We start from the raw sequence: 17,787 nt of genomic DNA, 5'->3' as shown, positions 1-17,787 counted from the left end.
GGTATTAAACCGTCGCCTGATCTGGCTGAAATGCTGGTCGGTTGACCAATCATCTCGCAAGACTTTAGCTAATTTGCCCTATCCGGGATCTCGCCTTTTTGGCGAGTCTTTGGATACGCTGATAAAGGGAATCTCCGGGGGTAAGAGCTCTCTCTTACCCCAATCTCACAAGAATAAGTTTGTTCGCGGTAAGAAGAATACCTCGTTTAGGCCCTCTCAGGGGTCCTTTCGTGCCTTTCGGTCGCAATACAAGGGCAAGCCCTTCATGGGCCAAGGCTCCCAGAAGAAGCCGTGGGCAGGTAAGCAGAAGTCCGGCCAGTCCGGGTCCGCTTCCCATGCCAATTCGGCCTGAAGGGGCGCCCTCACCCGGCTCTGGGGTGGGGGGACGTTTGCTCAGTTTTCTTCAACCCTGGCTGGCCCGCGTTCGGGACAGGTGGGTTCAGGAAATCGTTCGATCTGGATACAAGATCGAGTTTCTCTCTCGGCCGGCGAGCAGATTTTTTCCCTCAAATCTTCAGCTGTCTGACATGGCGGTGCGGGACCTGCGGGCCCAGGGAGTGGTGGTTCCGGTGCCTCATCGGGACAGATTTTGGGGGTTCTATTCCAATCTGTTCACTGTGCCCAGAAAGGAGGGCAAGGTGCGTCCAATCCTGGACTTGAAAGCTCTGAACCGCTTTGTGCGGGTTTGCAAGTTTCGAATGGAATCCCTGCGCTCGGTGGTGGCTGCCCTGGTTCCGGGGGAATTCATGGCCTCCATCGACTTGAAGGATGCGTACCTTCACATCCCCATTTTCGAGGGTCACCAGAGGTACCTTCGATTCGCCATTGCGGAGGATCACTACCAATTCGTGGCGTTACCCTTCGGTCTCGCTTCGGCTCCGCGGGTTTTCACCAAGGTGCTTGCGCCGGTCCTGGCCTTGTTGAGAGCCCAGGGCATCTCTGTCTTGGGGTATCTGGACGATATCCTGATTCGGTCTGCGACCAGTCAGGGCCTGGTGAACGACCTGTCCGTTACGATGCGGACTCTACAGGAGTTCGGTTGGACGATAAATTTTCCAAAGTCAACACTGTGTCCGTCGGTTCGTCTTCCCTACTTGGGGATGATCCTGGACTCTGTTCAGGCGAAGGTCTTCCTGCCGGAAGACAAGCTTCGGACACTTCAGGACGAAGTCAGGTCCCTCAGGAACAATCAGTGCTCGTCCATCCGGACATGCATGAGGTGTCTGGGATTGATGGTCTCGGCTTTCGAGGAGACGCCTCAGACGCGTTGGTGGCGCCCTGGCCTCAGTATCGTCTGATGTATGCCTTTCCACCGATTCAGCTGCTGTCCAGGCTCCTTCGCAGGTTGGCCTCGGAACCGCACACGGTGATTCTGGTGGCACCAGACTGGCCTCGCCGGTCTTGGCACGCAGACCTCGTGAATCTGGCGGTCGACGCTCCGTGGCGTCTACCTCTTCGAGAAGATCTCCTGTCTCAAGGACCGATATTCCATCCTGCTTTACAGTCGCTGGCTCTCTCCCCTGAGGTCATTCCCACTTTGATCAAGGCTAGGAAGGCTTCTTCGGGGAAGATTTACTACTGTACTTGGAAGGCGTATTTTGCCTGGTGTGAGTCCAGGGGGTATTCCCCTCGTTCATACTCGGTATCAAGAGTGTTGGCTTTCCTTCAAAGGGGCGTGGACCAGCGTTTGGCGCTGGCCACGATTTAAGGGTCAGATTTCTGCGCTGGCCGTTCTTTTTCAACGCCCTGTGGCGTCTAATTCTTTGGTTAGCACCTTTGTTCAAGGGGTGCGACACTTGGCCCCTTCTCGGAGGGATCCTTTACCTCCAGGGGACTTGAACCTTGTTCTGTCCGTGTTACAACATGCTCCCTTTGAGCAGATCAGGGAGATCTCGTTGTCTCTGTTGTCCAAGAAGGTTGCTTTTCTGGTAGCGATCACTTCGGCTCGCAGGGTGTCGGAGCTGGCGGCCTTGTCCTGCAGCTCTCCCTACTTGGTGATTCACTTGGATAAGGTGGTCTTACGACCTAACCCTTCTTTTCTTCCGAAGAGAATCTCGGAATTTCACCTCAATGAGGACATTGTCTTGCCTTCGCTTTGCGCAAAGCCTAAGCATCCAAAGGAGGTGGCTTTGCATTCCTTGGATGTTGTTCGGGCGATCAGGGTTTACCTGTCATCGACGAAATCCTTTCGCAAGTCGGATTCTCTCTTTGTTCTTCCAGAGGGTCCTCGGAAGGGCATGGCAGGGTCGGCTGCGACCATCGCCAAATGGATCAGACAGACCATTGTGCAAGCCTATGCTTTGAAGGGGAAGGTTCCTCCTTTCCCTGTGAAGGCGCACTCTACCAGGTCTCTGAGTACGTCTTGGGCCTATCGTCATCAGGCTTCTGTGGCCCAGGTGTGTAAGGCGGCGACTTGGTCGTCCGTTCACACCTTCTCCAAATTTTACAAAGTGGATGTTCAGGCATCGGCAGATGCTTCCTTTGGCCGTAAAGTTCATAGTGCGGCAGTGCCTTAGGGTCCCTTGTTTGGGTCCTTGGCTGTTGGGGTGTTTTTTACCCCTAGGTTACTTGTTCTTTCCTGGGTTGTTGCTCCTGTTGAGCACGTTTCCCTGTTGCCCAGTTTGGTTCTCTTACTTTGGTAAGGTTCCTTTCTCTGATGTGGGTATTGCGTTGCTTTAGGCGCGGCTGCGTTTTTCCCACCCCTCATGTCTACACTGCTCTGGGACGTCCCCATTAGTGAAGATTATGAAGCGGCGGCGACTGTCGAAGGACGTAAGAGAAAACTGAATTTTTGTAAAATCTTACCGTAAAATTCCTTTCTCTGAGTCCTCCGACAGTCGCCGCCCCCGCCCCTCTTTTGGGGTTTGTTTATGTACTCTATTGCTATGCTGAAACTGAGTTGAGAATGCAGGAAGCAGGGAGGTATTGACTGAGGGGACCGCCCCCTAGGGGTGTGATATGCTAAAAGCTTTTATATTAACAAATCTGCCTAGCTACTCCTACGGAGCAAAGGTCAATACCCCATTAGTGAAGATTATGAAGCGGCGGCGACTGTCGGAGGACTCAGAGAAAGGAATTTTACGGTGAGATTTTACAAAAATTCTGTTTTTTGGCCTTACACTAAGACAGGGTGGTGTTGAGGCCCAGAACTTTCTAAAGTAGACTTAGGCCTTGTGCCTCAACCAGAAGAACATTCTTCCATGACTTTGTCCTGCTTCAGTTCCTCAGAAGGAGATCTTCCACCATTGGTTGGATATGGTTTCTGTTGTGTGTCTACCTCACAGCTTGTGCTTCCATTGAAAGACTGTGACTCCCTCTTGGTCATTCTCAATGGTTCATGTGATGGGAATCTGCTTCTCTTCCCACCATTCCTTGGTTGCACAGACAAATCATCATCAAGGTTTATGGTCTCAGGTTCCACCCTTTCCTGGGCTGTTCAGATGTTCTCAAAGTCCTACCAGGTGATGCCAGCTTTGGGTGTTAGGTCCCCCAGGCTTTGAACTGCGGACCTACAGGGGGTGGAATGGGGTCCCCAATCTCTCCCGTACAATCTGGGAGCCCGAGACCGATCCAGCTGGTGGCATCTGCAGCACTGAACAGAGATAGAGAGGAACTCTCTGACCCTGAACCTGAAAGGGATGAGGATTTTGTCACTTCCGGTTTCGGGTCTTTGTTTATCCGCCTGTCCGCGACCAGGAAAGCAGCCGCTAAGACTGCTCTGTGTCTGATCAGCTGCATTGGAGTTCAGAGGAGAGATCTGGGGTCCAATAGACCCCAGATCTCTCTGTAAAGAGGACCTGTCACAGCCCATGCTATTAAAAAGAATGTTGTTAATCCCTTGTGATAGCAATAATGTTGATTAAAAAAAAGGTTTTAATAAAAAAAAAAAAAAAAAAAAAAGTAAAACGCTCCCCTCCCCCCGTGTTAATGCGAACACATACCCAAGTCCCGCATGCATATGTTACCTGTGATCACACCACATATGTGCGGTGGGAGCAATGATTCTATCACCGGACCTCCTGATCGTAGTTTGCCACCAATCCACGGGTGTTCAATATTAAAGCGGAGTTCCAGCCATTTCACTCACCTGTCCAATGGTCCAGCGATGCGGCCCGCCCGAAGCCTCGATCCTCTCCCTCGGCGCCGGCATCACTGCTGTGGGCACCCGGCTGTGACAGTTTGCGGCTTCACAGCCGGGTACCCACTGCGCATGCGCGAGTCGCGCTGCGCGTCATGATTGGCCGGCAATCTTCTGGGACCTCTGACATGTCCCAGAAGATTGCAGGGAGGGAGGGGGAGAGGAGAACTTCCGTTCAGGGCGCCGCGGCGATCCGAGCGGAAGTGGGAGCGGGTACCTGTCAAAACTAGGTACCCACTCCCCCCCCCAAAAAATGACATGCCAAATGTGGCATGTCAGGGGGTTAGAATACATAAAGTGGAAGTTCCATTGGAAGTGTGACATGTTTGGTATCTCATTACTCGCTGTGACATCATCTTTTATATTATACAAAATACTGGCTGCACAATACAATTCATTAAACTATATATATATATATTTTTTTTTTATTTCATCTGAAAAACCACTGCACATTTATCATGTGACATAAATTGCAGCTCCCACCATTTAATTCTCCAGGGCCTCTGCTAAAAAAAGTATTCACACCCCCTGAAATTTCCCACATTTTCTCATGTTACAACCAAAAATGTAAATAAATTGTATTGGGATTTTATGTGATAGACCGACACAAAGCGGCCATAATTGTGAAGAGGAAGGAAAATGATAAATGGTACAAATAAATCTGTGAAAAGTGTGGCTGCATTTGTATTCACCCCCCTTTACTCCGATACCCCTAACTAAAATCTAGTGGGTCCAATTGCCATCAGAAGTCACCTAATTAGTAAATAGAGTCCCCCTGTGTGTAATGTAATCTCAGTATAAATACAGCTGTTCTGTGAAGCCCTCAGAGGTTTGTTAGAGAATCTTAGTGAACAAACAGCATCATGAAGGCCAAGGAACCCCCCAGACAGGTCAGGGATAAAGCTGTGGAGAAGTGTAAAGCAGGGTTAGGTTATAAAAAAATCTCCCAAGCTTTGACCATCTCACGGAGCGCTGATCAATCCATCATGGGAAAATGGAAAGAGTATGGCCCAACTGCAACCCTACCAAGACATGGCCGTCCACCTAAACTGACCGGCCGGGCCCCTACCAAGACATGGCCGTCCACCTAAACTGACCGGCTAGGCAAACCTACCAAGACATGGCCATCCACCTAAACTGACCGGCCGGACCCCTACCAAGACATGGCCATCCACCTAAACTGATCGGCCGGGCCCCTACCAAGACATGGCCGTCCACCTAAACTGACCTGCCGGGCCCCTACCAAGACATGACTGTCCACCTAAACTGACCGGCAAGGCCCCTACCAAGACATGGCCATCCACCTAAACTGACCGGCCGGACCCCTACCAAGACATAGCCATCCACCTAAACTGACCGGCCGGGCCCCTACCAAGACATGGCTGTCCACCTAAACTGACCTGCCGGGCCCCTACCAAGACATGACCGTCCACCTAAACTGACCGGCAAGGCCCCTACCAAGACATGGCCGTCCACCTAAACTGACCGGCCAGGCCCCTACCAAGACATGGCCGTCCACCTAAACTGACCGGCCAGGCCCCTACCAAGACATGGCCGTCCACCTAAACTGACCGGCCGGGCCCCTACCAAGACATGGCCATCCACCCAAACTGACTGGCCAGGCCCCTACCAAGACATGGCCGTCCACCTAAACTGACCGGCCGGGTCTCTACCAAGACATGGCCATCCACCTAAACTGACCGGCCAGGCCCCTACCAAGACATGGCCATCCACCCAAACTGACTGGCTGGGCCCCTACCAAGACATGTCCGTCCACCTAAACTGACCGGCCGGGTCTCTACCAAGACATGGCCGTCCCCCTAAACTGACCGGCCGGGCAACCCTACCAAGACATGGCCGTCCACCTAAACTGACTGGCTGGGCCCCTACCAAGACATGGCCGTCCACCTAAACTGACCGGCCGGGTCTCTACCAAGACATGGCCGTCCACCTAAACTGACCGGCCGGGCAACCCTACCAAGACATGGCCGTCCACCTAAACTGACCGGCCGGGCCCCTACCAAGACATGGCCGTCCACCTAAACTGACCGGCCGGGTAAGGAGAACATTCATCAGAGAAGCAGCCAAGAGGCTCATGGGAACTCTGGAGGAGCTGCAGAGATCCACAGCTCAGGGGGGAGAATCTGTCCACAGGACAACTATTAGTCGTGCGCTCCACAAATCTGCCCTTTATGGAAGAGTGAGAAGAAGAAAGCCATTGGTGGAAGAAAGACATAAGAAGTCCTGTTTGCAGTTTGGGAGAAGCCATGTGGGGGAGGAGCAAATGTGTGGGGGAGGAGCAAACATGTGGGGGAGGAGCTCTGCTCAGAGGAGACCAAAATTCAACCAAAACGCTATGTGTGGGGGAAAACTAACACTGCACATCACCCTGAACACACCATCCCCACTGTGAAACATGGTGGTGGCAGCATCATGTTGTGGGGATGGTTTTCTTCAGCAGGGACAGGGAAGCTGGTCAGAGTTGATGGGAAGATGGATGGAGCCAAATACAGGACAATCTTAGAAGAAAAGACTTGAGACTGGGGCGGAGGTTCACCTTCCAGCAGGACAACGACCCGAAACATCCAGCCAGAGCTACAATGGAATGGTTTCATGTGTTAGAATGGCCCAGTCACAGTCCAGACCTAAATCACATTGAGAATCTGTGGCAAGACTTGAAAATTGCTGTTCACAGACGCTCTCCATCCAATCTGACAGAGATGAGATATTCTGCAAAGAAGAATGGGCAGAAATGTCCTCTCTAGATGTACAAAGCTGGTAGAGACATCCCCAAAAAGACTTGCAGCTGTAATTGCAGGGAAAGGCGGAGCTACAAAGTATTGACTCCGGGGGGTGAACACAAATGCAGCCACACTTTTCACAGATTTATTTGTATCATTTATAATTTTCCTTCCACTTCACAATTATGGCCACTTTGTGTCGGTCTATCATAGAAAATCCCAATAAAATACATTTACGGTTTTGGTTGTCACATGACAAAATGTGGGAAATTTCAGGGGGTGTGAATACTTTTTCCAGGCACTGTATATAATATTTATGAGTTCTAAGTAATTTTCTAGCAAAAAAATGTATATTTTTACATGAATGTGAGAGGTGTCGGGATTGGCCCGGGGTTGAAGTGGTTACACTGGGCTGGCCACTTTGTGTGTCCAAATCGTCCAGAAGGTGGCAGCATAACCCAAACGTCTCTGAATTCCAGCGTCCCTCAGTGAACTCCATGGAATGGATTAGGGTAAGTTTTGTGATTTCTGTTCTCTGCTCTCATTCTGGGATTTCTTCTCTTACAGGTACAGAGGTGACGCTGTCCTCTCCCGGCGCTCTGGGCACAGACAGTCTGCAGTCGCTGACCTCGGATGGGGCCACGTTAGCGGTCCAGCAGGTGATGTTGGGAGGTCAGAGCGATGACGAGTCTCTAGACACAGACCAGGAAGATACGGACACGGGACTCAGTGCGGGGGAACTTAGGGGTCTGGTGCTGAGTGGAGGAGGGCTGCAATGAGGGGGACGGACCTGCACCTCGTCTCACACACTTTGTATTGTCAGTGCCAAACACACATTGTGTTGACAATGACGCACTGGCCACGTGCCGCCCAGTCGTTTTACTTTAATCAGCGACGTAATATTTGCACCTTAAAAAAAACTGACTGTCGCTTCCAAGAATTTCACTGCCGAGTGAGCCTCGTCCCCCCAGTGCCAAAAGACCCCCACTTCACCACCTGGATCCTGGCCCGCTGGAGGGTCATCTGATCAGTAAGACCCCACTTCACCACCTGGATCCCGGCCCGCTGGAGGGTCATCTGATCAGGAAGACCCCACTCACCATCTGGATCCAAGTTAAATAGTCCTACTAGGCATGGGGATTGTTCTCTTCTGAACTATGACCCCATTAACCACCTGGATCCTGGCCCGCTGGAGGGTCATCTGACCAATAAGACCCCACTCACCATCTGGATCCCAGCCAACTGGAGGGTCACCTAACCAATAAGACCCCACCCACCATCTGAATCCCAGTCGAAGAGTCCTACAAGACATGGGGATTGTTCTCTTCTGAACTCTGACCCCACTAACCACCTGGATCTTGGCCCGCTGGATGGTCATCTGACCAGTAAGAACCCACCCAGCATCTGAATCCTGGCCTGCTGGAGGGTCACCTGACCCCACCCACCATCTGGATCCCAGTAGAAGAGACCATAGAGGGATGAGCATTGTTTTCTCCTGAACTCTGACCCCACTTACCATCTAGATCTTGGCCTGCCTGATGGTCACCTGATCAGTAAGACCCCATCCGACACCTGGATCCCAGTAGAAGTGATCGAGGGATAGGGGATTGTTCTCTCCTGAACTCTGACCCCACTCATCACCTGGATCCCAGCCCGCTGGATGGTCACCAGACCAGTAAGACCCCACCCGACACCTGGATCCCAGTAGAAGGGATCAAGGGATCGGGGATTGTTCTCTCCTGAACTCTGACCCCACTCATCACCTGGATCCCGGCTCGCTGGATTGTCACCAGACCAGTAAGACCCCACCCGACACCTGGATCCCAGTAGAAGTGTCCATCAAGGGATGGGGATTATTCTCTCCTGAACTCTCACCACCTGGATTCCAGCCCGCTGGATGATCACCCAACAAGAAGAGTAGAAGAGTCCATTGGGGGGAAGGGGAGGGCTCACTCCTAATCTCTGATTCCAGTCACCACCTGGATTGCAACCCGCTGGATGATCACCTGACCAGTAGAAGAGTCCATGGGGGGAAGGGGACGGCTCACTCCTGATCTCTGATTCCAGTCACTACATGGATTTGAGCCTGCTGGATGGTCCATGGGGGGGGGGAAAGCCCACTCCTGATCTCTGATTCGAGTCACTACCTGGTATCCAGTCCGCTGGATGGTCACCTGACCAGTAGAAGAGTCTATTGGGGGAAGGGGACAGCTCACTCCTGAACTCTGTTAATGAACTTGTAGCGCCGGTGTGCGCAGGCCTCCGTGTGTTGAGTGTAATGTGAAGAGGCCTCTCCATAGAACACTCGGGTACTTACATTTCGCACAACATGGACACTCCACGTGTAAGGTTTGTATGGACTTTGGCTTCCTCCTACATATGTTCCCTGCATCGGGAAATAAAACAAAATGTCGATTTTACTCCTCAGATAGAACTGTATTTTTGTAGAGTTGTGAAAATAAAACCGAAAACTCTCTAAATATTGATGTGGATCTCGTGAGATGCTTCAGCATCCTGATTGGCCCTGTGTAGGACTGCCCATGTGGGGGCGCTCTGATTCTGTAGGGCAGCATTCGAAGCGAGAGGTAGACTTACCTCCGAAAGGAGACCGGTCGCTCTTCAGGCTTGCCAGGATTGAAGAACGGGGTCTAAGCACACATTTCACCTCCATATTTCCAAGATGGGGATCTCTTCCCTGACTCTGGGCCTGGAGTGAGGCGGAGTTCAGTAAAAAGGAGGGCGGAGCTCTTCTGTATATTTTATTTTTCATTATTTATTATGATCTGAGATAAAAATCAGTGAGCTTTCTTTCATGGCCACCACTTATTGCAGCTTCAGGCTACATCTCCAGCTTGATCTACTGCTATGCTGTGAATAGCAGGAGAGATCAGACCACACCCACCTAGCTGAAGGTCCTGAAAGAGGGACAACCCCCAGGGATGTGATGGCCTGAATTAGTCAATCTGCAGAAGCGCTCGCTGCACGTTCAGTGTTATGGATGTTTTGTAACCCTTTTTATAGTGTAAAATGTTTTATACAGATAATAAATAAAATGATATAAAAATCTGCCCAAAAGCCCAATTGAACCTTCGGATTAAATCAAATAAATTAAATCCAGAGGCATCGAGAAAGGTGTGCAAAGTCTTATAGTTTGTTTTCTTTAGAAAGCAGCCACAGCCTGAGTAGAAAGGTCTGTCTCCTGCCAGCATGCTGCAGAGAAGGAGCCTTGCTCTCTGTGTGGAAGCAGAGGTCTCTCTGCAGAGGTCTGACTACTAAGTAAGAGCTGATGCTCTATAATCAGCTGGAAGCATGAGCGGTATAGTGAGGAGATTTCCCTTCACTGCTCTTCACCAGCCCTGAGAAGAAGCACAGTCTCCTGGCATGGCCAATCCGAGGCGGTCTTAGTGAGCACAGCATCTCTTCCTAGTGATGATAAATAATGTGTCCGTTCCTCATATTCCCAGACTACACCAAGTACCACAATATCATGCTAATATTTCATCACTACTTTCATGTATGATTATATTTTTTATTGCTTGGAGAAGTTCTCCCATCATGGCGCACAGGACGGTTCTGAAGTGATAGGTCATATATGAAGCTCTAAATAGGCGGAGCCCAGATCCTTATGGGTGGTACTCAGCTACTCATGGGTGGTACTCAGCTACTCATGGACGATGCCCAGCTCCTTATGAGTTGCACTCAGCCATTCGTAGTGATGCTCACCTCCTCATGGGTGGTACTCAACTACTTGTGGATGGTGCTCAGCTTCTTATGGGTGCCACTCAGCTACTCATGGGTGGAGCTCAGCTCCTTATGGGTGGCACTAAGCTACTCATGGCTGAAGCTCAGCTCCTTTTGGGTGGCACTCAGCCATTCGTAAGTGGTGCTCACCTCCTCATAGGTGGTGATTAGCTCCTTATGGGTAGTGCTCACTTCCTCACAGAAGGTGATCAGCTCCTTATGGGTTGCACTCAGCCATTCATAAGTTGTGCTCACCTCCTCACAGAGGGTGATCAGCTCCTTATGGTTGGCACTAAGCTACTCATGTATGGTGCACACCTTCTCACAGGTGGTAATCAGCTTCTTGTGGGTGGCACTCGGCTACTAACCGGTGGTGATCAGCTCCTTATGAATGGCACCCAGCTACTCATGGGTGGTGCTCAGCTCCTCAGCCATTTGTCAGTGGTGCTCACCTTCTCACAGGTGCTGATCATCTCCTTATGGGTGGCACTCAGCTACTCATGGGTGGAGCTCAGCTCTTTTTTGGTGCTCACTTCCTCACAGGCAGTGCTCAGCTCCTCATACAGTATCTCACAAAAGTAAATACACCCCTCACATTTTTGTAAATATTCTATTCTATCTTCAAACGGAAGGTGGAGGAGAGCAAGGTCTCTAACATCCACCAGCTCTGTGATGTCATCATGGAGGAGGGGAAGAGGATTCCAGTGACAACCTGTGAAGCTCTGGTGAACTCCATGCCCAAGAGGGTTAATTTAAGGCAGTGCTGGAAAATAATGGTGGCCACACAAAATATTGACACTTTGGGCCCAATTTGGACATTGTCACTTAGGGGTGTACTCACTTTTGTTGCCAGCGGTTTAGACATTAACCACTTCAGCCCCGGAAGATTTTACCCCCTTCCTGACCTATTTTGCGATTCGGCACTGCGTGACTTTAACAGACAATTGCGCGGTCGTGCGACGCTGTACCTAAATTAAATTGATGTCCTTTCTTCCCCACAAATAGAGATTTCTTTTGGCGGTATTTGATGCGATTTTTATTTTTTGCGCTATAAACAAAAAAAGAGCGACAATTTTGAAAAAATAACAAAATTTTCCCATTTTTTTATATGAAATTTCCAAAAAAAAAGTAAAAATCAAAATTTTTTAACATTTTAGGCCAATTTGTTTTCTGCTACATATGTTTGGTAAAAAAATCGCAATAAGCGTATTTTGATTGGTTTGCCCAAAAGTTATTAAGTTTACTAACTAGGGGAAAGATTTATGTCATTTTTATTGTTTTTTTTTATTTTTTTTACTAGTAATGGCGGCGATCTGCAATTTTATTTGCGGGACTGCGACATTGCGGCGGACAGATCGGACCCCTGACTGACATTTTTGACACTTTTGGGGGTACCAGTGACATTACTGCAGTAATCAGTGCTATACATATGCACTGTTTCTGTAAAAATGACACTGGCAGGGAAGGGGTTAACTTTATTGGTGATGCAGGGGTTCAATGTATCCCTAGGGGCGTGCTTATAACTGTGGGGGGGGGCGTGGCTTGTGATGTAACCACAGAGACATACGATCCTACATAGCAGGATCGCATGATCTCTGCAGTTACACCAGGGAGAATGACAGACGGCTTTGTTTATATCAGCCGCCTGCCTTTCTCCCTCTCCAGCGGAAGATCGCGAGTGGCCGGCGGCATCGCGAGTGACCAGCGGACATCGGAGCCGCCGGTCACTTGCGCGGGGATGTTAGTGAACGAGCGGGGGCGGGAGCGCGCCTCCGGCGGCGCGTGCTCCCCCCTCTAGAGGCTCGTAGGCGAGCGACGTAGCCCTATGTCGGTTTGCCTGTAAGGGGCTGACCGCCGCAGTAAATAGTCGCGCGGCGGTCGGCAAGTGGTTAATGGCTGTATGTTGAGTTATTTTGAGGGGACAGTAAATTTACACTGTTATACAAGCTGTACACTCACTACTTTACATTGTAGCAAAGTGTAATTTCTTCAGTGTTGTCACATGAAAAGATAGAATAAACTATTTACAGAAATGGGAGGGGTGTACTTACTTTTGTGAGATGCTGTAGGTGGCACTCAGCTACTCATGGGTGGTGCCCACCCCCTCACAGCTCCTCATGGGTGCCAACAGTGGTGTTTTTTCCAATTTACAGACTTCCTGGGGAGATGAACTGCTGTTTCCTGTAGCTGTGCCCTTACCTGGTGTTGGGAAAACATGCACTGCTGGCAGACGTTTGAGCTGGTATAGCCAGTAGTCATTAGTCTCAGCTTTTCTACAATCACCAAACAATGTTTATTCCATGAAGGAAGCGGCTCCTGTTCAGTTTAGAAGAATATTTTTGGTTTTCTGTTTTGGCAATAAAGGTTCTTTTTGTTCTTCTGTGTTCAGCCTCGTTTCTTTCATAGTAGAAGATATCTAAGGAGCTTCCTCTTATGGTATTCCTGTAATCTATCAGTTCCCAAGGTTTGGCATCTACTGAATGGACTGCCATTGTGGCTTTCATCCCATAGACCTCTGTTCCTGAACTCCGCTGCCCCCCCCCCCCACCCAAACACTACAAGAAGTCTGGAGTATAGAGGGGCTTCCTTGTCTGTCCGGCCTGGCTGCTCTCCTTCTCTAGTGTAGTGGGTCCTCGAGGTCTCCTCACCCAAGAACCATTTTATTCAATGTCTACTATTCAACATCATATTTCAGCCATGTAGACATCTAATGTCCATCTGATCCTCTACACCAGGGGGCGCCAAACTTTTTAAACTAGGTGACGGGGGGAGGGTACAGATGTAGAATTAGCCAGTGGAAAGCAAGTTTCAGAGGGCAGAAATGGGGGCATTAGTGGTAGGGTGTTCGGAGCTCCTATACCCAGGGTGGGTATGGGGAAAAATCAAGAGAGCAGCCTAAAAACATCAAACGAGGATATATGTAACCGATCAAAATTACAAGGTTTGTATACCAATGCCAGAAGCCTGGCCAACAAGATGGGAGAGCTGGAGCTGCTGATGTTTGAGGAGGACTTAGATTTTGTGGGGATAACAGAGACTTGATTTGACAGCTCTCATGACTGGATGGCGACCATTCAGGGGTATTCCCTTTATCACAGGGATAGAGAAGGTAAAAAAGGGGGAGGGGTATGTCTGTATATTAAGAACAGTATACAGGTAAATATGAGTGAATAATATTAATAATGGAGCTATGGACGAGGCAGAATCCCTATGGGTAGAACTTCAAAGGGAAAGCACGGTGGGGAAGGTAATATTGGGCGTATGCTATAGGCCCCCCAACCAGAGGGAGGAGGGGGAGGCGGACCTCATTTTACAGATAGGATTGGCAGCAAGGATGGGAAATGTCATTATAATGGGGGACTTTAATTATCCAGATATAGACTGGGCAGAAGGAACCGCACACTCAGCCAAGGCTCGGCAGTTCCTAAATGTTTTGCAGGATAATTTCATGGGTCAGATGGTGAATGCACCGACAAGAAACAATGCGGTTCTTGACCTACTGATTACCAACAATACAGACCTGCTCACGGATATAGAAATACGGGGCAACTTAGGAAACAGTGACCATAGGTCAATTAGTTTCAGTATTAATCATAGTAATAGGAAACACAAGGGCAATATAAGGACGCTGAATTTCAAAAGAGCCAATTTCCCAAAACTGCGCTCGCTGCTAGAAAATATCAAATAGGATAGAACCCTGGGAACAAAGAACACGGAGGAAAAATGGGAGTGCTTCAAGAGCATACTAAACAAGGGGATCGGCCAGTGCATTCCAAAGGGAAATACATTGAAAAGAGCAAAACTGAACTCTGGGTGGCTAAACTCCAACATAAAAATGTATATTAGTGCTAAAGAAAAGGCCTTCAAAAAATACAAGGCTGAGGGGTCATTGGCAGCATTCAAGCATTACAAAGAGTGTAATAAGAAATGTAAAGATGAAATCAGGGCGGCTAAAATAGAACACGAGAGACATATAGCAGAAGAGAGTAAAAAGAACCCCAAGAAGTTCTTTAAGTATATAAACAGTAAGAAAGCGAGGCCAGAACACATTGGCCCCATAAAAGATGACAAAGGAAAATGGCCACTGAGGACAGAGAAAAGGCGGAAGTGTTAAATAATTTCTTCTCTTCAGTCTTCACAAAAGAATCGGGGGGGGGGGCTACATGAACCCAGCTTGTAAGGCCGAACTAAACAACACACTTAACATAAATAAATCACCGGGACCGGATGGCTTGCACCCAAGGGTTCTTAAAGAGCTCAGCCAGGTGATTGCCAGACCATTATTCTTTATCTTTAAGGATAGTTTACAGACGGGTATGGTGCCAGCTGATTGGAAAAAAGCCAACGCGGTACCAATATTTAAAAATGGGCAGAGATATATCCCGGGTAACTATAGGCCGGTCAGCCTAACATCAGTAGTCTGCAAGATTTTGGAGGGGATGTTAAGGGACCACATACAAGACTTTAGTAATAAAAACGCTATTAATAGTAATCAGCATGGATTCATGAAAAATCGTTCTTGCCAAACCAATCTATTAACCTTCTACGATGAAGTGAGCTGCCACCTAGATAAAGGAAGGCCTGTGGATGTGGTGTATCTGGATAAAGGAAGGCCTGTGGATGTGGTGTATCTGGATAAAGGAAGGTCTGTGGATGTGGTGTATCTGGATAAAGGAAGGTCTGTGGATGTGGTGTATCTGGATAAAGGAAGGTCTGTGGATGTGGTGTATCTGGATAAAGGAAGGCCTGTGGATGGGGTGTATCTGGATAAAGGAAGGCCTGTGGATGTGGTGTATCTGGATAAAGGAAGATCTGTGGATGTGGTGTATCTGGATAAAGGAAGGTCTGTGGATGTGGTGTATCTGGATAAAGGAAAGCCTGTGGATGTGGTGTATCTGGATAAAGGAAGATCTGTGGATGTGGTGTATCTGGATAAAGGAAGGTCTGTGGATGTGGTGTATCTGGATAAAGGAAGGCCTGTGGATGTGGTGTATCTGGATAAAGGTAAGCATGTGGATGTGGTGTATCTGGATAAAGTTAAGCATGTGGATGTGGTGTATCTAGATAAAGGAAGGTCTGTGGATGTGGTGTATCTGGATAAAGGAAGGTCTGTGGATGTGGTGTATCTGGATAAAGGAAGACCTGTGGATGTGGTGTATCTGGATAAAGGAAGGCCTGTGGATGTGGTGTATCTGGATAAAGGAAGGCCTGTGGATGGGGTGTATCTGGATAAAGGAAGGCCTGTGGATGTGGTGTATCTGGATAAAGGAAGGTCTGTGGATGTGGTGTATCTGGACTTTGCAAAGGCCTTTGACACCGTTCCCCACAAATGCTTACTGTACAAACTAAGGAAGGTAGGTATGGACCATAGGGTGAGTACCTGGATAGAGAACTGGCTCCAGGGGAGAGTCCAGAGGGTGGTGATTAATGGGTAGTACTCAGATTGGGCGGGTGTGGAAAGTGGGGTCCCCCAGGGTTCCCTCCTGAGGCCAATCCTGTTTAATTTATTCATAAATGATCTAGAGGAGGGGATATCTAGTACAATCTCAGTATTTGCGGATGATACTAAACTAAGCTTGCCAATATCTTCTATGCAGGATGTGGAAACCTTACAAGCGGACCTGTACAAAATGATGGGGTGGGGGGAGGGGGGCAACTGCATGGCAGATGAGGTTTAATGTTGAAAAATGTAAAGTAATGCACTTGGGGGCCAGAAACCAGAAAGCAAGCTACTCACTAGGGGGGGAACCTCTGGGTGAGTCTAGAATGGAAAAGGAGCTGGGGGTACTGGTAGACAACAGGCTTGGCAGTGGCATGCAATGCCAAGCCGCCGCAAGCAAAGCCAACAGAATACTGGGATGTATAAAAAAGGGGATTCACTCCAGAAATAAAGAGATTATTCTCCCGCTCTACAAGACTCTGGTCCGGCCACATCTGGAGTATACTGTCCAGTTCTGGGCACCGGTCCTCAGGAAGGATGTGCTGGAACTGCAGAGAGTCCAGAGAAGGGCAACAAAAATAATTAGGGGAATGGAGGACATCAGCTATGAGGAAAGACTACAAGCACTGAACTTATTCTCTCTGGAGAAGAGACGATTGAGGGGGGATATGATATCAATGTACAAATACTGTACTGGCGACCATAGCATAAGGAACAAACTATTCAGAGAAAGGGAATACAATAAGACACGTGGCCACTCACTAAAACTAGAGGAAAGGCGGTTTAACACTAAAATACGTAAGGGGTTCTTCACTGTCAGAGCGGTAAGGATGTGGAATTCTCTTCCACAAGCAGTGGTATCAGCAGGGAGCATTGATAGTTTCAAAAACTATTAGATGGGCACCTTAACCGCTTGCTGACCGTCGCAAGTAAATATACTGCGGCGGTCAGCCCCCTGCAAGCAAAGTGACTTATGGGTACGTCACTCACCTGCGAGCCAATAGGAAGCGAGCGCGCGCTGCCGGAGGCGCGCTCCTGCCCCCGCTCGCTCACTGTGATCCCCGCGCGTGTGACCGGCGGACCCGATGTCCGCCCGGTCACTCGCGATCTCCCGGTGGAGAGGGAGAAAGGCAGGCGGCTAATGTAAACAAAGGCGTCTGTCATTCTCCCCTGTGTAAGTGCAGAGATCATACGATCCTGCTATGTAGGATCGTATTTCTCTGTAGTTACACAACAAGCCACATCCCATAACAGTAAGATGCACGCCCCTAGGGATACATTTAACCCCTCCTTCTCCAATAAAGTTAACCCCTTCCCTGCCAGTGTCATTTTTACAGTGACAGTGCATATTTATAGCACTGATTACTGCAGTAATGTCACTGGTACCCCCAAAAGTGTCAAAATGTCAGTCAAGGGTCCGATCTGTCCACCGCAATGTCGCAGTACCGCAAAAAAATCGCAGATCGCCGCCATTACGAGTTAAAAAAAAAACAACAAAAATTTTTTTTTTACCAAACATATGTAGCATAAAACAAATTGGTCGAAAATGTTAAAAAAATTAGATTTTTACATTTTTTTGGGGGGGAATTTCATATAAAAAATGTGAAAAATATTGCTATTTTTGCAAAATTGACGCTCTTTTTTTGTTTATAGCGCATGATCAAAAAATCGCACAGGTGATCAAATACCACCAAAAGAAAGATTTGTTTAGGTACAGCGTCGCATGA

The 17,787-nt window shown here is 48.8% G+C and overlaps 1 protein-coding gene and 1 long non-coding RNA gene across 3 annotated transcripts in view; both read left to right on the top strand.

Moving 5' to 3' along the window:
• PKNOX1 (PBX/knotted 1 homeobox 1) overlaps positions 1-7,916 on the top strand; it is a 61,090-nt gene extending 53,174 nt beyond the window's left edge. For both annotated transcript variants that reach the window (XM_082244952.1, XM_082244951.1), the window contains one exon: positions 7,447-7,916. In XM_082244952.1, the coding sequence (XP_082101078.1) occupies positions 7,447-7,658 (212 nt within the window). In that variant the 3' untranslated portion in view covers positions 7,659-7,916. The remainder of the gene's footprint in view (positions 1-7,446) is intronic.
• An 886-nt stretch (positions 7,917-8,802) lies between these two features.
• LOC309545678 lies at positions 8,803-9,365 on the top strand. Its single transcript, XR_014224901.1, has 2 exons — positions 8,803-8,900; positions 9,070-9,365. It is a non-coding gene; the product is annotated as an uncharacterized lncRNA (long non-coding RNA).
• Positions 9,366-17,787: the final 8,422 nt, after the last annotated feature.

This window comes from Pelophylax lessonae, assembly GCF_965119305.1.
Source record: "Pelophylax lessonae genome assembly, chromosome: 2".
Classification (NCBI taxonomy): Eukaryota; Metazoa; Chordata; class Amphibia; order Anura; family Ranidae; genus Pelophylax; species Pelophylax lessonae.
Note: the sequence above shows the minus strand (reverse complement) of the source record. Positions and strands in the feature narration are given on the sequence as shown.